Source organism: Anopheles marshallii, chromosome 2 (genome assembly GCF_943734725.1).
Source record: "Anopheles marshallii chromosome 2, idAnoMarsDA_429_01, whole genome shotgun sequence".
Lineage (NCBI taxonomy): Eukaryota > Metazoa > Arthropoda > Insecta > Diptera > Culicidae > Anopheles > Anopheles marshallii.
The window spans coordinates 18,025,565-18,043,092 of record NC_071326.1 but is presented as its reverse complement, the minus strand read 5'-3'; the positions used below and the strand labels follow the sequence as shown (position 1 = coordinate 18,043,092).

At 43.0% G+C, this 17,528-nt stretch overlaps 2 protein-coding genes across 2 annotated transcripts in view; both read left to right on the top strand.

Annotated features, from left to right (window-relative positions):
* Positions 1-17,528, top strand: part of LOC128715000 (uncharacterized) — a 94,417-nt gene that overhangs the window by 69,508 nt on the left and 7,381 nt on the right. The gene's annotated exons all lie outside the window — the stretch shown is intronic.
* On the top strand, positions 10,127-11,017 carry LOC128715012 (homeobox protein 2-like). The gene has a single exon (XM_053809896.1). It carries the CDS (start codon positions 10,127-10,129, stop codon positions 11,015-11,017), a length of 891 nt encoding a protein of 296 aa, XP_053665871.1.

Here is a 17,528-nt window from a genome sequence, read left to right as displayed (position 1 = left end):
CGAGGAAGTAAAAACCGAACAACAACAAAAATACTCACTACAGCTACAAAATACAAAACGAACTAAACAACTAAAGAATTTACTTGAGTATGAAAAGTATGAAAAATTTATACATCTATATATACACGCACGTAAAAAAAATATATACATATATATATATTATATAGTTGGGTAATTAAAGACTGCGACCGAATGAGTGCGAACTGTATTAGAATGGCCTTTTGATTCATGAGTTTCTCTTCCTTTTCCTTTTATACGATTGTGACTATATAAATACTTTCCTTATATACATATATATATACATATTTGTTCATGTGAATGGATTGTTCTGGGTTTGATTCTCTCTATCTATAAATATAAACACTCAAATACATACACACACACGCATACACAAACACATACATTGTATGACAAAAATCGCATCCAGCTGCCGAGCATCCGTTTGTTCTGATATTCTGACTTGATTGATTGATTGATTGATTTACTGATAGTAATTTAGTTCTTTTCTTTCTCCTTGTGTTATGTCATTTTCTTTTCTTCACATGATACGGAGCTCTTTGTTCTTATCTCTGTTTCTCGCTCTCGATCTCTGATCCCTATCGCTAGTTTACTGTCGGTGTATAATTTCATCCATATCTGTATTATGCAGTGTATTGTGTTTTCTTGTTTTGTTCTCAACTATTATCCTTTAAATCTCACGTCCAACTGCTACCCCGTGTTAGAATATTGCCCTTTCGTTCTTTCATTCCCTGTTTATGCTCCACGACATTTATTTCTGTTTCACACATTACTGTTGGTGGATTGTGTTTTGTTTTCTTTTCTATCATACCTTATCCGGGCTGCCATTAACGTTTACGATCTAGCGTACCCGCGAAAAGTTTGGCTCGGATGAGTTTTAGTTCTTCTCTTTTTCCTTTCAAATGCATCTCTCTTTGTGCGTGCGTTTTTTTTTCTTTTATTTCTCGCTCTCTCTCTCTCTCTTTCTCTGTTCTATTGCGATCAGGTTGCGGTGATATGCTCTTGTGTTCGATTATACCCACGTTTCGTTTATCAGTTTGAACGTGTTATGTATGTTTTACTATATACTTCAACATTTACGTTTGTTCGGATTGATTAGTTGCGAATGGCGTATTTATAATACTGAGTGTCGTTGGTTTTAGGCGTTGTGTTTCGGTTTTGCGAGAAGTCCCACCAGGATCATGATGGATGAAAGGACAATGATGCTGATGATATTCACACTTAAACACATTCACACACAAGCCCACACACAGACACACACACTTGTTGCTATTGGTTTTGATTGAATGATTGATCGTACACAAATAATTATTGCTGGTGATGGATGATGGTAATAAACGCTGCTCGGTTGCTGAGTTCTGTCTTGTTCCTGTTGTTATGTTCACATCTGTATGCAAATCGTCTTTTGCGTTGTTCGTCTTTCGTTTTGATCGTTACTGGAACGATGTTTCGTTATGATGTTGAATAGAACCGTTTTTAGCAGAGTAATGCCGGTGGCTGCGCCCAAAATTGAATCTCCCTTTTTAAACTCTACTTACTACACACCTTATTCCGGTACGCATTGTGAACGGATATATGATCGACTTGTTCTGTGTCTGTGTATGGTTGACTGCACTATTTTGCACCATCTTTCAGTATCAATGATTATTCCGTTTTGGTTTGTGTTTGTCTGATACGGGTATGTAACATTGGAACGTTTGTTTTGTTTATTTATTTTTTTCTTTCTAACATTTTACACAAACACGCAATGAACGGTTTGATTTTCATTATAGGACTGTGTGCAAAAACATGTTCAAAATATCGGTAAAAAGCAAAAAAAAAACAACAAATGGAAATGTGTTTTATAGTGTTTTGGTTTTGTCCTGTGTTTTGTTGATCGGTTTGATTGTGTATCCGCGCAATGATTGGTTTGGTTATTGTGGCATTTTGACACGAAAAAGTTCTGTGATACATGATGAATGTCATTTTGCTAGCTTGCCTCACGCAAATATATATATATACATATCAATATATTTTCATATACTCGAGCAAAAAAAAACGAAATTTTCTGCATACTGCATACTTTCGGTTATGGTCCACTTACCCAGTTCCGTTCCGTATGAGTTTTGATCAGTTCTGTTTCCTTTTTCTATTTCCCCCACAATTTTGGCTAACGGTCTTGATGAGTGATGCTGAAGGTATTGTTTAATATGTTTTTTATCTGATACTAGTGTGCGCATTTTTGGCTTTTTCTGTTTGTTCAAGCATTTTGTCCAATTTGCTATACATATGCATATATCTATTTAACATCATTCTACCAACACTTTGCATCTTGTCGTTGTATTTTCTTCTTTTGGTTTGGTATCGATTTTTGAACCTAGATGACTTTTACATGTATGAGTTACGTTCACCACACTTACCTGTTTTATGATCACTTTCATCCATCACAATTACCATACCTCATCGTAGCATACGCATTTGTAACTTAGTACAGGGAATTCGGCCCTTACCCGGTACATACATGAAAGGGCAATGAAAATGGTCGTCCACCCATCTTGACAACACGAAAATGGAATTACGCTAAGCAATATAATGATCCCACACACACACTGGAACATAACCAAACTCACACCCACACAGCAAACAATTGTTAACCGAATGCAACGCTAGACATACTGCAATGCCACTCTAGAAACATAGGAAACATTTTTGTCGAGTTAAACATAGCGATGTTATGAATGCCGTTGACGCTGATGATCGTAATTCTTCGTAGTAAAAACCCAACATGTTCCTGCATAAACACCGCTGCCTATTCCCACCAGCCTTTCTGCCTTTCTTATCCATCCGTATGCCTTTTCAATCTGCATTTTCAATCACGCTCACATGCACTTTGTACGCTGCACTTTTCTACGTATGCACCTGTTTATCACCTTCTTTCAACGTTCTACTATTTTCTGTAATTAATGTTATCTGCAATAGTGTTGTGTTCAGACCCAATCTAATACCAATAGTTCTTGCCTTGGTTGTCGTATGTTTATGTCAGCTTCACGAAGATTAAAACCAAAGTCTAGACGAAATATACTCTTAACCACAAACAAAAGAAGAATAAGAAACAGATAGTGAATCATGGTACACGACAGAAGAACAGTTGTCGGAGTGATGATTATTGTATTCCGTAACTACATCTTACCCACGACTTCAGCATCTTTACAATTTTTACGTCTTACGATGAATAGCCGTTTAAAAAATGCATTACTCCTAGAATGCAAAAAGACTTCTATTCTATGGCTATTGTCACTACACTTGGAGCACGTGGTTTTTGTCGCGGGAATCGTATGCTCTTCATACACTCATACTGACGTTTGTTTTCATAAGTGCTAGTGTTGCGCAGGTTTATCTGCACCAAGGGGTAGAGGGGGGAGCAACTCGGAGTGATTTCGGTCAAAATAGGGTCACAATTGGTTCAACAATTCCGGTGAGTTCAAGAAGCTACTCCGACCCGTAGTTGTTTTGAGTTCAAATCGGAAACGACAACTAGGTTCTATAGGTTCAGAGATAAAACCGGCAGGTTCATGAAGGTTCGGGCGAACTTACTGAATTCGTTGCACTAGAGGTACAGGACGAGAAATTGGGATTGTGTTCGGGTCAACCCCACTGCATTCGTACCTACTCGTACTTGAGTTCGAGCCAATCGCGCTACATCCACGAAATCAGTATCTTTTGATTTCCTAAACCTCTCGGAATCTTCAAATCTACTGAACCTCCTTGAACCCACGCGGAGCACCGAAGAATCCGTGAAATTAATTGGATGGCCCACCACTAGCATGTACTTCTGCACCACTTGGAATAATACAAACTCAGCTCACAACACAGGTCTTGCAGGCAGAAAGATACAATTTTGCACAAACAACCTTCCGCAACCGTTCGGCTTTCGCTTGCTAAAAACGGCAAACCTTCCATTAGTCTTCAAGTGCGTGGGTAGCGTTGGTTGTATGCGGTTACGGTACTTACATACATACAGTACATTTATAATCATGTTTCATGCAGCTCGACCAATATGATGCTTTGCAAGACCATGTTATTGTGCTCGCGCAATGCTCGGGCTTCGAATGGAGGGATTTAAACAAAAAAGAAAATGCCTGTAGCGCCTACCGCAAGCATCCCCGTTGTGTTGCGCCATGAAGGTTTGGGCGACAAACGAAGGCAAATATTTGCCACGAGTTATTGCAGAAAAGGGTACCAGATAAACCATAATCGTATTTGCCGCACACCGGTTAGCTTGCGCTCTTTTGTTTCGCTCCAGTTTGTAAGCTCATGGGTCGCTCCTTCAAATTAAGTAATTATTTTCGCATTATCTTTTTGAAGTGTCTGACTGACTGCGTAGTCGTAGTAGACTGTATTTTAAAAACGTGGAACGCACTTATCCATGTGTATTGAAAAAAAAAACACGGCAAGACAGGCGGCCTTTTTGCTGAATGTTTTGTGAAGCTTTTTAGCTATTGCAAATAAGACAGCCGCCCTTTTAATAACCTACGACCTACGTTTTTATGTATTGCTTATCCCTGACGTATGTACGCATAAGATTAACATCTAATTTATTCTCTTCTCTTGGTAGCTTGTTTAACGGAGATCATTATGGTCTGCAAATAAATCATTTTACGATAATAAGCTTAGTGCTATGAGTGAGATATTTAAATTCCCCCGCGGGGCCCGGTGGCACAATGCAGATGAAATAAGCGGAATTTTCACTAAAGGTTGTGAATTATATTCAAATGTCGGATGTATTTCCGAAAAAACCGTTATAGCTAATGCAACATTTGGATGGTTTTAGATGGTGACACTGTACCATGCATAAAAGTGCTGTAGTTCTCCTACAGGATAGATTTCTTCTATAAAACAGATTACTAACTTCAAAGTTTTACCACAAACTAAGAGCGAATCTGTTGTTTATTAATTTATTAATATTTTAAGAAGGAATCTATAATTTATTGCAAAATGTATGAAGAAACTGCTCTTTTAACATATTTTTTCAGTTTTAGTAACTTGATTTTTATTAATTCTTCAATGAGAGCATGAGAAGCAATGTTGGAATTGAAGTAGCGAGTAAATATAATTGGGACAACTAATAATTTGGGGGCGACTCAGTGATGTATTTCCTACCGGTGCTGATTCTACACGACAGAAGCGGTACAAAATCCCTCCCGGACCGTAGCAAGGATTGAAGATCCGGCCACGTGGTAAAATAAACCTAGTAAGCTTGTAGCCATACAGCACCACTTTAGCTCGAAGTCGCTCACCCGCCTCATTCAATTAGAAAAGCCTTTACATTCCATTCGTCCACCAATTATAGCAACTAAATGTTTAAATCGTGCTTAGGGATTTATATTCAACCCTAACCACGCTTTTACGGCTTACAAATCTGTTCGCCCGGTGTCACAGCAGCTGGAGATGGCGAAAGACGTTACACTAAATTGACCAATCGCCATTTCCATTTGCGGACCGGAAGTGGCCGAGTGAAACTCATGGGCAATAAAATTGATGCTTTTAATAATGCGTACCGTGCACCCGGGTACGCATGGTTCCAAATCGATAAAAAGTACTGTTCCGCTTTTCCCTCACGCTTGATGTTTGTAGCCGCAGTTAGGCCAGGTGTGCACAACCAAAGGTGTGCAGTGGCAAGGGCGCGGTAAATGAGAGCAGAATATAATTTCCGCCCCAATAATCATAAACATCTATCGATCTCCGACCGGACGCTTTCGGCGTGCAAACTTTCGTCATCAGGTTTAATTCGCTCTTCACCCGTGCGCATTATGGTAGGCGCGTGGCATAACGAGAGTTAGCCACGCCGAAAAGTCCGGTCCCCCCAAGTGTAGAGGAGAGCAAAAAAAAAAAAGAATGTTTTTATGATACACGAGAAAAGCGTCGGAACAGGAAAAGCAATAAAAATTTCTCCCAGAAACAAGAGCACCTACGATGACTATTTTTTTGTCAAGTGTAAAAGGAACTTTCTGCTAAATTTCTGTAGCGAAATGGATAAATGAAGCAAAAGTTTTTTTTTCCCCCACAGTGAGACGTGAAAAAATGCAATACTACGTCCACCCGCCCCAAACACCTCGAAGCACCTCGAGAAACGACAGAAACTTAACCGTAAACGATCAAAATGGCAATTGAAAAATGTGTACAACCGTGCCCTCCGCAAATTGAGTTGTGCACGTTTGCATGAATAGAATGGCGAGTGGGCGAGCAAGGGGCAACTTTTGGTGGATCTCAAGTTTTCATTGGCAGTGCTCCGTATCTCGCATCACCTTCCCTGCACCCGGTGCAGACATTTGAAGCGGAAGTCAATATTCTTAAAAGCATCCTGCCAGCGTACATGCTACCGGTGGAAGCGATTGCTGAAAGCGAAATTGCTAAGCAAGTTACCAGATGTTGCGCTTTTCGCTTGCAGACGTGCGTGTGTTGATGTGTTTCTGCCACGAAACCGTACATCTCCCCCGGTGCAGAAGAATATTGTTTCGTAGTTATCTTTTTTTTTCTCTCTCTCTCTCTCACACACACACAAACACACCCGGAACATTTTTCAGCGAATAGCGAATCATGCAATAGAGCGCAAAAAAAAACATTCGAACCGCTTCTGATCGAAGCTTCGAAAGGCATGACAACAACGACAGACTCGTTGAAATCGTTTTCGCATAAAAGAAAAGAAATCATACATTCCGGTTTTCTGCGTACCGCGTGCGGGAATGTTTCCGTACGTGCAGTAAAGCATTCCATTCGCACATCTACAAACTTATCGGTGTGCGATCAACTTTCCTCCGATTCTCCAGCTAGTCTCAAATTGAGCGTAATTCTTATGCACGTACGAGACGTTTCTAAGAAGCATAAGCACCTTGCAGGCCATCGTTGAGGATGGGGATGACGATGTCCTAGCGGACAATCATCATAATGATGACGATGATGATGATAAAAATGAAGCCCTATGTGTACGTCAACCAAAATACACTACATTCCACAATGGTAGGCTTAAGTTTGTAAGCAAATAGAGCATAAATTGACGAGATTGAGATGCTTTAGTCATTAAAAGATTTTCCAATATCCTTTTGATATTTATTTAGACAATTGGTCAATCTGGTATTGCATTGCCCTCAACCCTTATATACTTAGACTTGTATACTTAAGGCAGGCTTAAGCTGGTTTTGTTTGTGGTCGAGGGTGTACGAGTCTTTAATATCTTGCCTTAAAATACTTAGTAGTAGGGTGACTATCGCACAGCGAATTAGACTTGCCAGGCGTGCCATACATCACTAGAATGACATCGGACGGTCCAACACCAAAAATCTTGTTAGGTCGTCCACATGGACATAGGATACTTAGGAAAAAAATGAAATAAATTAAGATGGAATGATACAAAAGTACGATGCAACAGTTCTCCCATACTAGTCGAGCGGAAATACTCATTATCTGTGGGTGCAAACGTATGATCCTGTCAATATTCAGGGGTTTACATATGGTGTGCAGTGAAAACTGTATATTCTAGAAACTCTGTACTAAAGACTTCTTCATAACTAAAGTTTAGTAGCAGTAGAAACTACATTCATAAAATTTAATTTAAAAAAATATTTGCAAAATTATGCGGGAAAAAATCCCGATTCCAGATATATATAAAATTGAGTGAGGCTATAATTTTGAAACGCAGTGTAGTACGCAAGTAGACAATTGTCACACATGTATGCGCTAACGAACTGTCCCATGTCTTCAAGCTGCTGACATAAAAAAAAACCTTCCGTCACAACTATCCAAAAAGGGCACGATTCACATTCAACATATTGGCCATGTTGCATGCTCCTTTCCCCCCCCCCCCCCCCCCCCACCCCCCTTCAACCCCCACCCTCTTGTCTCGTTGACAAAACATTGACTGACTGCAATAATCGTAAACCGTTCCAAAATCGATCATGAACGATCAGTGCTCGCTGGTGTAGCAAACCGGTCCCGAAGCTTGATGTAGATTCACTTCCCGAAACCGTGACCCGACGGAGCCCATTGAGTGCGCGACACACAACGTTCAAGATAGTTGACTCCGTTCCGAATTCACGGTCCCTTCCACTACGCCACCCACCCAAACAATTTGCCTATTGCCCGTTTGCTAACCGAGCCGATTCGTAATGGCGTTATGATGCCATGCATGCAACCATTTTACTGCCGTGGATGATGAGATGAGAAGAACGGCGTGGAGCGAATCGGTTGAAATTTGATAACCATTAGAACCAAACCGTGTGTGCATACTTACGCAATAAGTGTTCCGATCGGCATGACATGAGTGCGACATGTGCCGTGATTGTAAATAATCGTTATCGTACGCTCGTTCGCGATCACGTTTTCGTGCTACATGTGTGTAACGTGTGTATTACATTTTGCTCTTCCTATTCTCTCTTCGCTTTGTACCTCCTTTCCACACCATAACATAACACTGTTCCATTTTGTTCTGCTTGTTTCCTTTGGTAAGCGGAAGCTAGTGCACTAGTTGGTACATGCCTGTTAAACGTTTTCTTGTTTCAGAATAATAATAATGCTGCTTGTGCCTGCCCTTTACTGCATTTTTATTACCTGCCTTACTGTTTCACACATCCTTACTAGACATTTTCAAATTCGTTAAGTATTTTTGAGCCGTAATGTAAGACCGAATGACGCGTTAGTAAACATGCTAGCACAACTTACACATTTTCTAGCGACGATTCAATAAACAACATTTGTTTATCAAACAGCTGTATGCAATTTGTTGCATTTCGAAACCATTTTTAAACTTCCAAAGCTGAACGTGAACTGAACATAAAACAATCAGGAACAGTATAAAATTCCGGCCTTTTTTAACATAATGTAATGTTGTAATAAGATAAAACACATCGTCATGATAAAATCCTTTCCAAATTATATGAATGAAGCAAACTGCATACACGTTAGGGTAAAAAAGGACATTCAGGACCAGGGACTCAAACAAAAGGGAACAACCAAAACCAACGTTTACTAAATATTTCCGACATGTCTGTAACTACAAAAGCTCATTCAAACCGTAGTCAGTGTGTTGTATGTGTACATTTTTATCCAATTTTACGCTTCTCTCTGTGTGTGTGTGTGTGCCGTACATTTGCCGATGTGTATCTACCGCTGTCTACGTACCACTCGGTAGTTACAATTATCCCAAACATTTCCATCCATTGTTGTACATCCAACACTACCAAAAACAAAACGTTGATTTACGAACGATCCGTTGCAGCAGGGGCCCCGAAGGGGCTCAGTATTGCAACAACGAAAAACAACGAAACAAATACCTTTGTTCATGTATTTTTAATCAACAAACTTGTTTTCTTTTCTATAACACTCGCTCTCTCCTCATTTGCTGGCATATTATCGTTATACGAGATAGTCCCGGTGTCGAGCCCGGCAAAACTAAAGCTTTCATTTTCAAACCACCGCCTTTTTCGACACCCGTCACCCTACTCATTCACACGTACACACACATACACTAACTGCAGCAAACTTTTGCCATTGTTTCCACCGTTTGTCAGTGCCTTATACACTCACACAGTGCCGTATTTTTAATACACAAAAATCTCTTTTCTCTCTTTCTTTCTCTCTCTCTCTCTCTCTCTCTCTCTTTCTCTCTCTCTTTTTGTCCTTTCTCTAATGCTTCTTGGTGTTTATGGTGTACTTCTTTTACCTCTTCCCCCTTTTGTCCTGTTTTCTCCTCCGCTTTCTCTTCCTTTCTCTCTCTCTCTCTCTCTCTTTTATCGCCCAATTATAGACGATGCCCGTTCTGCGGACATTCGGCAATCACGTAGCATAGCGGGAGCGCGACCTGCCTGTGTCCCCGGTGTTGTCTCCGGCCGCAACGGCATCTGGCGGTGCCGGCAGTCGCGCTAGTGGTAGTGGTATCGGTGACGGTGACACCCATCACGACATTTACTACTATCACCCGCGGCACGACTGCCAAAGCCACAGCCTCGAACACAGCTACGATAGCGAACACAAAAAAGCACACAAACAACAGCAACAGCAACACAATCACTATGCCACCTATCACTATTCGGGCAAATCTGGCCACCATCATCCACCCCACCACCATCACCAGTACATGTACAACAGTAACAGCAACAACAACAACAACAACAACAGTAACCCCAACAACACTAACCACCACAACCAAGCGAATGGCATCGGCAATGGCGTCGGCAACAATCATTCGAAAGGTCGGTCGAAAGCTTCGTCGCACACGAAGCGCAACGACTACGAACGACCCGGTGGCCCGTCCGCGAACGGGGCTGCCACTAATTCTGCCGCATCCAGCGCTACCACCACCGCACCGGGGCACCACGGTGCCGGTAGTCCGCCCGGCACCGTGGACCACGGCCTAAAGTCGGCCAAGTCCGGTCGCAAGCTGAGCTGCGAGCTGTTCGAATCTCCCAACTACGGCGACCCGAAACCAGGCACCAAGCACACGAAAAGCAAATCGCAATCACAAATGTTGCTTCTGCCCACACCCACCAACACCAACACCGCCACACTGCCCGCACACATGCTCTCCACCGCACCGGCCCATCCTTCCTTTCATCGCTCCGCCACCGGTTCGACCGTGTCCGATTCGCGCGAAAGTTCTCCCACCTCCCCTTCGCCGCCCCCACTTCCTCCACTACCGCTCGGCGGACATCTGCCGATCGGGGCATCGAATGGTGGGAGTGGCGGTGGTGGTGGTAATGTTGCCAAACAACAGCAAAGTGTGCAAAATGGCAAACAAACATCGCCGGCACCATCGCCCACGATCGCCAGACGCTATCAGGCGAATAATAATGCAAATAAATCACACTACCACCACCACCATCCGCCCCAGGCCCAACCGTCGCCACTGACCACACCACCGGCAGCACAACAGCAACCACACTACACTAAAAAACACACTCAGAAACATCAGCAACAGTCGCCGGTAAATAATAGTGGCAATGGGCACGGTAGCAGCAGGGCCAGTTAGTTGCAGTACCGGGAAGTGACAGATACTACCACGCATTAGGGTGTGAGGGAGGAGGGGGAAGGGAGGGAAGGGGGGGGAGGGGGAGGGGTGAACGAATGGCCGAAAATGGTGCTCGAAGACGTGGGACGAATACATTTAAAGGCGTACGAGTTGACCGAAACTGTGTGCCCAATGTTGACGCCAACGATCAAACGGGATCTGCGTTTACTGGCCCAATCACAATATGACTAGCAGCAGCACAATGAAAACATGCGCTGGCCCATTTCTCTGGTGCATTGGTGCAACAATTGTGCTGCAGCAGAGCAAAAGAAACACGCACACAAACAAAAACATGCTTCTTTGTACACCGTTACGACCGCACAAGTGGTCGCTATTGGATAAGTCCTCCGGATCGCACCATGGCACGATTCGTTCTGCATCCCTATGGGACAGTGGACCTCTCTCCCATCCCTCCCAGTTGTGGCTGTTGGTGGAAACCTGTGGCAAATGTGTTGTTCCATCGATGTTTGCAATGGCACAAACAGACCCGGGGTCAGAGCTGAAACAGACGAGTACACAGAGCAGTTCTCTTGCAAGTGGACAGCCAGAGCGCAGTGGAACAAGTTTGAAGGATAATCTTGAAAGTGGGACAAAAGCAGTAGAAAAAACGAAACCATACACAAACACAGCACAAGTAGTGGAGTAAGCAGCATACACAGCAAACAGAAGAACCGCAGATGCGATGTAATATTTACATACACTCGCTGGGGGAGCTATAAAAACCAGGCACCTTGCAAAGAAAGGCAACATGATTTATTGAGTACATTAAGATATGTGTAGATAATCGGTTTGAGACAAAAGTGGGTCCGAGGCCGGAGCGCATACTAAACAAACACAAACACCCACACGCATGTACATTGATTCACTGGGAAATAATCCACTGCTTGGTGTTGGTGTGGGCTTACACGGTTATTAAGGTGGCTTCGTGTCCTTCCTCCCTTTGGTTCCTCCTTTTTCCCCACCCCCGAAATCGATGTCCATTCCACGCAGTATGTCTTAAAGCGCAGTATCTTTATGTTGGTTCGCATTCTAAAATCATCAACACGCGTCAGCGGCTAAAAAGTAGGGACAATTGGTGGGCCAAGTTGCACCAATAGTGCAACGGCGACACACGCATCGATCACAAACACTTGAGAACGGCTTAACACTACCGGATAGTGATGCACCCGTACGGACATGCACACAAGCATCACAGTGTGATGGCAGCAGCATTTCTGCATATCTGCTGGTTTCAAACCGCTTATCATACCATCATCACTTTATTCGCAAACCGTTTGCATTCATCATTAATAATTTATTATCACTCCCTTTATACTTTGTTCTGTAAAAGTTTTGCTTCTTAAAAACTATTTTTTATGAAATTTTTATTAAACCCTTCAGTTTCATTTGCGCCAACACACACTCAATAACAATATGGAATATGGTTCAATATTCTGCTAGTTCGCAATAGTTCATTTATATTAAGGCACATGCAGTACCTTCTGCCGAGAAAGCAATGAAGCCAAAAAAAGCACACAAATGTTTAATTTTCCACGATTCTTTTTTTGGGTTTCCTATTATGAAAAGAACAACTTTTTTTATTTGGGGCCTTTTATGACTCGTTTTCCCGGCACATTTTCCATCCCAAAGACTGATTGCTTCCAGTTATAAGAATACCAATGACGAACAATTTCAGCTGTTGCGCTCTCGGTACACACGCCATCGGCTAATCGTCTTATTGTGTGTGTGTGTGTGTGTGTGTGTGTGCGCGCGTGTGTCTTTCCTGAAACAGTTTGTTTCATTGTGAGTCATTGGAATGCAGGGAAGGAATTATACTTGAAACACGCACCAAACATGTGCAGTAATTGATATCGTTCACACAAAAGGAAGCACTTCCACGTGAACCAAAGCTTGGTTCGTTTGAACAGTTTACGTACAAACGGATACTTACCATCCGTCGCGCACCCGTACAGATAAGCGTATTATACAGCTTCTACTGCTGTATTGGTGACAATGGGAGTCGAAGACAGAAGTAAACTTGCTGAAATGTCTGTTAGTTATGTGGAAGGCATAAAGAAAAACATCGTAAATTTAAATTAAAATAAATGTCACTATTTGCTGACTTATGTTTTTGCCCAAAATACCTCTTGAAAATGTATTGAAAAGCTACGGTTTTGATACTCAGTACATAGACAATGAAAACGCAATGATTTAACCAGGCGTCTCCATTAAAACCATAAATTAAAGAAAAATATCAGTATATATTTCAATCAAACACATTAGACAATACATTAAGTAGACTTATTGCACTTTTTTTATTGTATATAAAGCGTGAATTCATGTTACAATTGAACATTACACTCACAATTGTGAGCTTTGTAAGAAGTACTGGGCGTCTCCATATCTGTCCATCTGCAAAATCTTAACACATGTAATCGTTTGATCAATCACAAAAAGCCACAGAACAATGAAAAAATCACCAACGAAAGATCAAATACCTTCTGATGTTAAGCTAACGAAATCCAACAACAACCAAAATAACTCTCGCTATAAAAACCAGATCAAGCCCCGGGCGCCATAATCATTCCTAACGCCGTACCAAATACGTTCCAATTACAGCTCAAAAACACATTTCGACAGCCACAGTCCACACACACACACACACACGTATTTCCAATTAAAAACGCTCCTAGATTTGACCACCGTGCCCGTGCGCCTTCTTACAAATTCAATTAATTTGCACCATAAACGTTGTGAAGGGGGTCAAAATGGACACGCCACATTACGGCGTATGCCGAGGCGCCGATACAGCTCACAAAGGCATGGTGAATGTTCGGCGACCGGGCGAAACCCTGCTACCGGTCACTAGAACTGTAATTGAAATCGAATTAGTCGAACGAACAAACGCCGGGACCGGGGTTTGCAGCGAAACTGCGGGAGGATAAATTTTAGATGAATCTAATTAAAAGATAAAATCTGTTCAAAGTCCTTCACCGTCTGTACTACCCTAATAATCCTGGTTCGTACGTTTCGTATAAGAAGTGACGCTGTTTTGGGAGCTTAGTGTTGGTGTGTGTGTGTGTTCTTTTTTTCATTGTTTTCAACACTCGAGCACTGTACGATCAGAGACAGCAAGGTGCAAATTGACCAACATCTGTCCCTCGTTTTAGGTTTCACACCTGGGCACCCGACGCGTTTTAAAAATTGAAATATTTGTTGAAACAGATTTTGCGGTTGTGGTTAGACAGGGTAAAAAATAAACTATACCGTAAAAAGAAATTATTTGTCCCAAACCACCACTTTTCATCAAAACTTGGTCGTCGTCATCGGCACCGTTGTCGGCAACCATTGGCTGCCATGACTGAGTTTTGCCAGTCACCTGCAGTCAACCAAGCGCAGTTGATTGTCAGCCATCTTCCCAGCCACAGAACCCACAGAATCGACTACATAGACCGATAACGAGTTGTGCCACGCTTGAGCTGTGGAATAATTTTCAATTATTTACCCTTGCCGGCGATGAAGTAATTAGGAAGAAATTAGCGAAAATAAACGATAAAGCATTGCTGCACGGTGCAAAGAGAGAAATGATACCCGACGAAAGCGACAATCCTCCACCAAGCCACCGAAAGGCGAAAGAGGAAACCAAACATTTTGCTCGACAGCAGCGAAGGACACTATTCTACCACGAGCACGAATGGTCGGGGCATAAGGGAAAACAACGAAAGAGTCACACAGCAGTACATTCGGTAACTGTGGTCCGTCAGCAAACTTGAAACCTAACACAAGCCAGTAATCATTGCATCGCATTCGAGCCTCTGTGAAAAACACGGTGCATTTCCCCTGTGCGGATGGAAAGGCGTAGATGAGGGCCAACAAAAAACCACAAACCTCCGTCCGTTTGCCAAACTACGCGACCGTCTAATAACGGTAGGAAAGCTTTAAAAGAGAGAAGCACCATTGTCGATTTGCTACCGTTGCAAGATTTTCCGACCGAATGGAAGCGGGAGATGGGACCGCTCGAAGAAACCATCATTAAATCGCCCACCCTAATGAGAGACGAATTTTCTGCGCCAACAGTTTTCATTCTTCGCTGATGTTGGTCCAAAATCGTTTCATCGTGACGGATCGTTCACTGCCGGTTTCACTTTGTCACTTTGCGGCGGGATGGTGCTAGAACTCGGCCGGGTTCATTTCTCTCTTATTACATCCGTCTCACTGCGGGTGTAGCTTTTTTTTCCGTTATACCGAATACTTCATGCTTGTTACAATGGAATGGCACTGGCACGGATGATGATGGAGTTGGAACTGGCAATGCGTAGTCTTCGAGTCAGAACTTCCGGTTCATCATGGTCCATCGCAGTACCATCGGGTGGCAATCAATCGACCGTTTGTATTGGAAAACAATATTTCATTTAATTGGGAACCACACCGAACCGATACACCCGGGAGTGGAGAGCAGCTACATTGTTTTATTAGAAACATTGTTGTAATTACGAGAAAAAAGAGCTCAAGAGAGTTCTGTTGTTCGCCCACCCCGGTCTTTCTACATCAGTTCTGCAGTCGAAGTAGATGGCGTCATTAACAAATCCCAAAAGATGTCCCAAGGGACGCAAGGGTAGATGAAGATGAACAAATAGATAAAATGGACATCTTACTCGACAGATGTCCAGAGCTTACAAAGCCTGATCGTCTAAAATTTCTGCGAAACCCAAAAAGCCTTTAATGACCGTATGTTAAACACAGTCCGCATTGTACTATTTTAACCTCAAATGCATCTGCACTGTTATCTCCCCTCTTGGCATTACATCACTAAGAACATTCTCCACAAGAAAGAATTTAATAAACCGAAAATAAATTATTGTTTAGATGTTCTCCGACCACTTGGCCCTCTCGAATAAACTCCATCACAATCATACTTCTTCGTTCAAACCTATTACATCTGTCACTGGTCGAAAAGTGAGTCTCAATTCCCCTGACTCTAGCACAACGGCATCTCACACAGCGCGTGGACGCCCATATCGCCAAGAACAGATGGATCGCGATACGTCATCTCTGTTGTGCTTTAGCGTTCTACTTTGAAAGCACTTTTTGGGGAAGTTTGATATGAAGAAACCAGTCATTTTCCTCTTTCCTTGTGCTGCCACCCGTTCGGACAAATTCCCCGACCCGACCGAATGAAAAGTGCTAGGAAAGCAAAAATTTCACCCCCAAAACTGCTACTCGCATGGGATGGCAATGCTGTGCCGTAGCGGGAGAAATTCCCACACCGGCTCGATTGTTACTCGCTTTCCACCGTAAGACGGAAATTGATTTCGATATTATAGATAGACTAGACAATTCAATTTCATGGAAACACCCGCAGGACAGGGAGACACATACGCACGCAGTACGTGCACCAACGCCCTACCGAAAGTCTAACAAACGGTCACGTAAGAAGCGATCGTGGCCAAGATGAAGAACGGCTCTAAGACGACGCAAGCGATGGGGTAACAAAATACAGTTTAATGGTATCATTGCTACAACACGGTCGGTGTAGCCACCTGGCCAATGTGCCCCGGGAGTCACGGGAGATCGCCCTAGGGTTTCTTCCGTTTCTGCAGATATTGCAGCATGCATGGATTGGAATCCAGTGCCAACGGGTGCTTGTCGAACTCTGGTGCCCCAAACCAGCACGAAACGGTTCCTCCACGTCGTCCGGTCGTCCAACCACCGCTCGAGTCAACATTGCTCGTCCCATATCGAAATGGGACTGTGGGACATTCGAGGCGCATACACTTTGCACCTTTTGTCATTGACTCGGGTTCCAACCGGGTTCCGACAGTATCCAACAAGCGACTCGCTGCGCTGGGAATGCTTTTACCCATTTGCAAGAGGATACACAAGCAGCATCCATTCGCCCTACTATTCCCGGGGAGCAGGATCATAGTTTCACGACAACCGGTACCCGGTTTGACCTCGTTTTTTCCCCCCCTCCCCTTTACCTCGCCCTTCCACAAAGGCACACAACACATTCGTTCCGCTACGGTGCGGATGCGCTAGTTGCAAAAAAGAAGATTTAGCCCCCCGAGGGGCTAAATTCATGATCGATTTCGTGTTGCCAACATTTGCCACCGATGCCGTACACTGAACGGATGAGTGCTCATCGCAGACAGGTGTGTGTGTGCCGGGATCCAGAAAACCAGCTACCTAAGACCGTCATCTCCGGTTGCTGAGACCGAGGTGAACGGAACGGGACCGAATGGTCCTTCACTAATACCAACCCTACAGTGTGACTGTGCCAATTCATGCATCAGGGGAAGAAAACTGAGCTTCCGCTTGAGACCGTATGAAGCATCTTATCGAGATAGCTCATCGCCTCAATACGTGTGCTAGCGTGAAGAATAGAAGTAAAAGAAGTGAGCGAGCGACGAAAAAGCTTGGAAGGGTTCCGTTTGTGTTTTTCAAATTGATTTCGTAAGATAAATAACGCTCCTTATTACGCAACTATTTTGAA

Excerpts from the sequence above, each read along its gene's own strand:
- LOC128715012 (XM_053809896.1), top strand. The coding sequence starts at position 10,127 with ATGTACAACAGTAACAGCAACAACAACAACAACAACAACAGTAACCCC.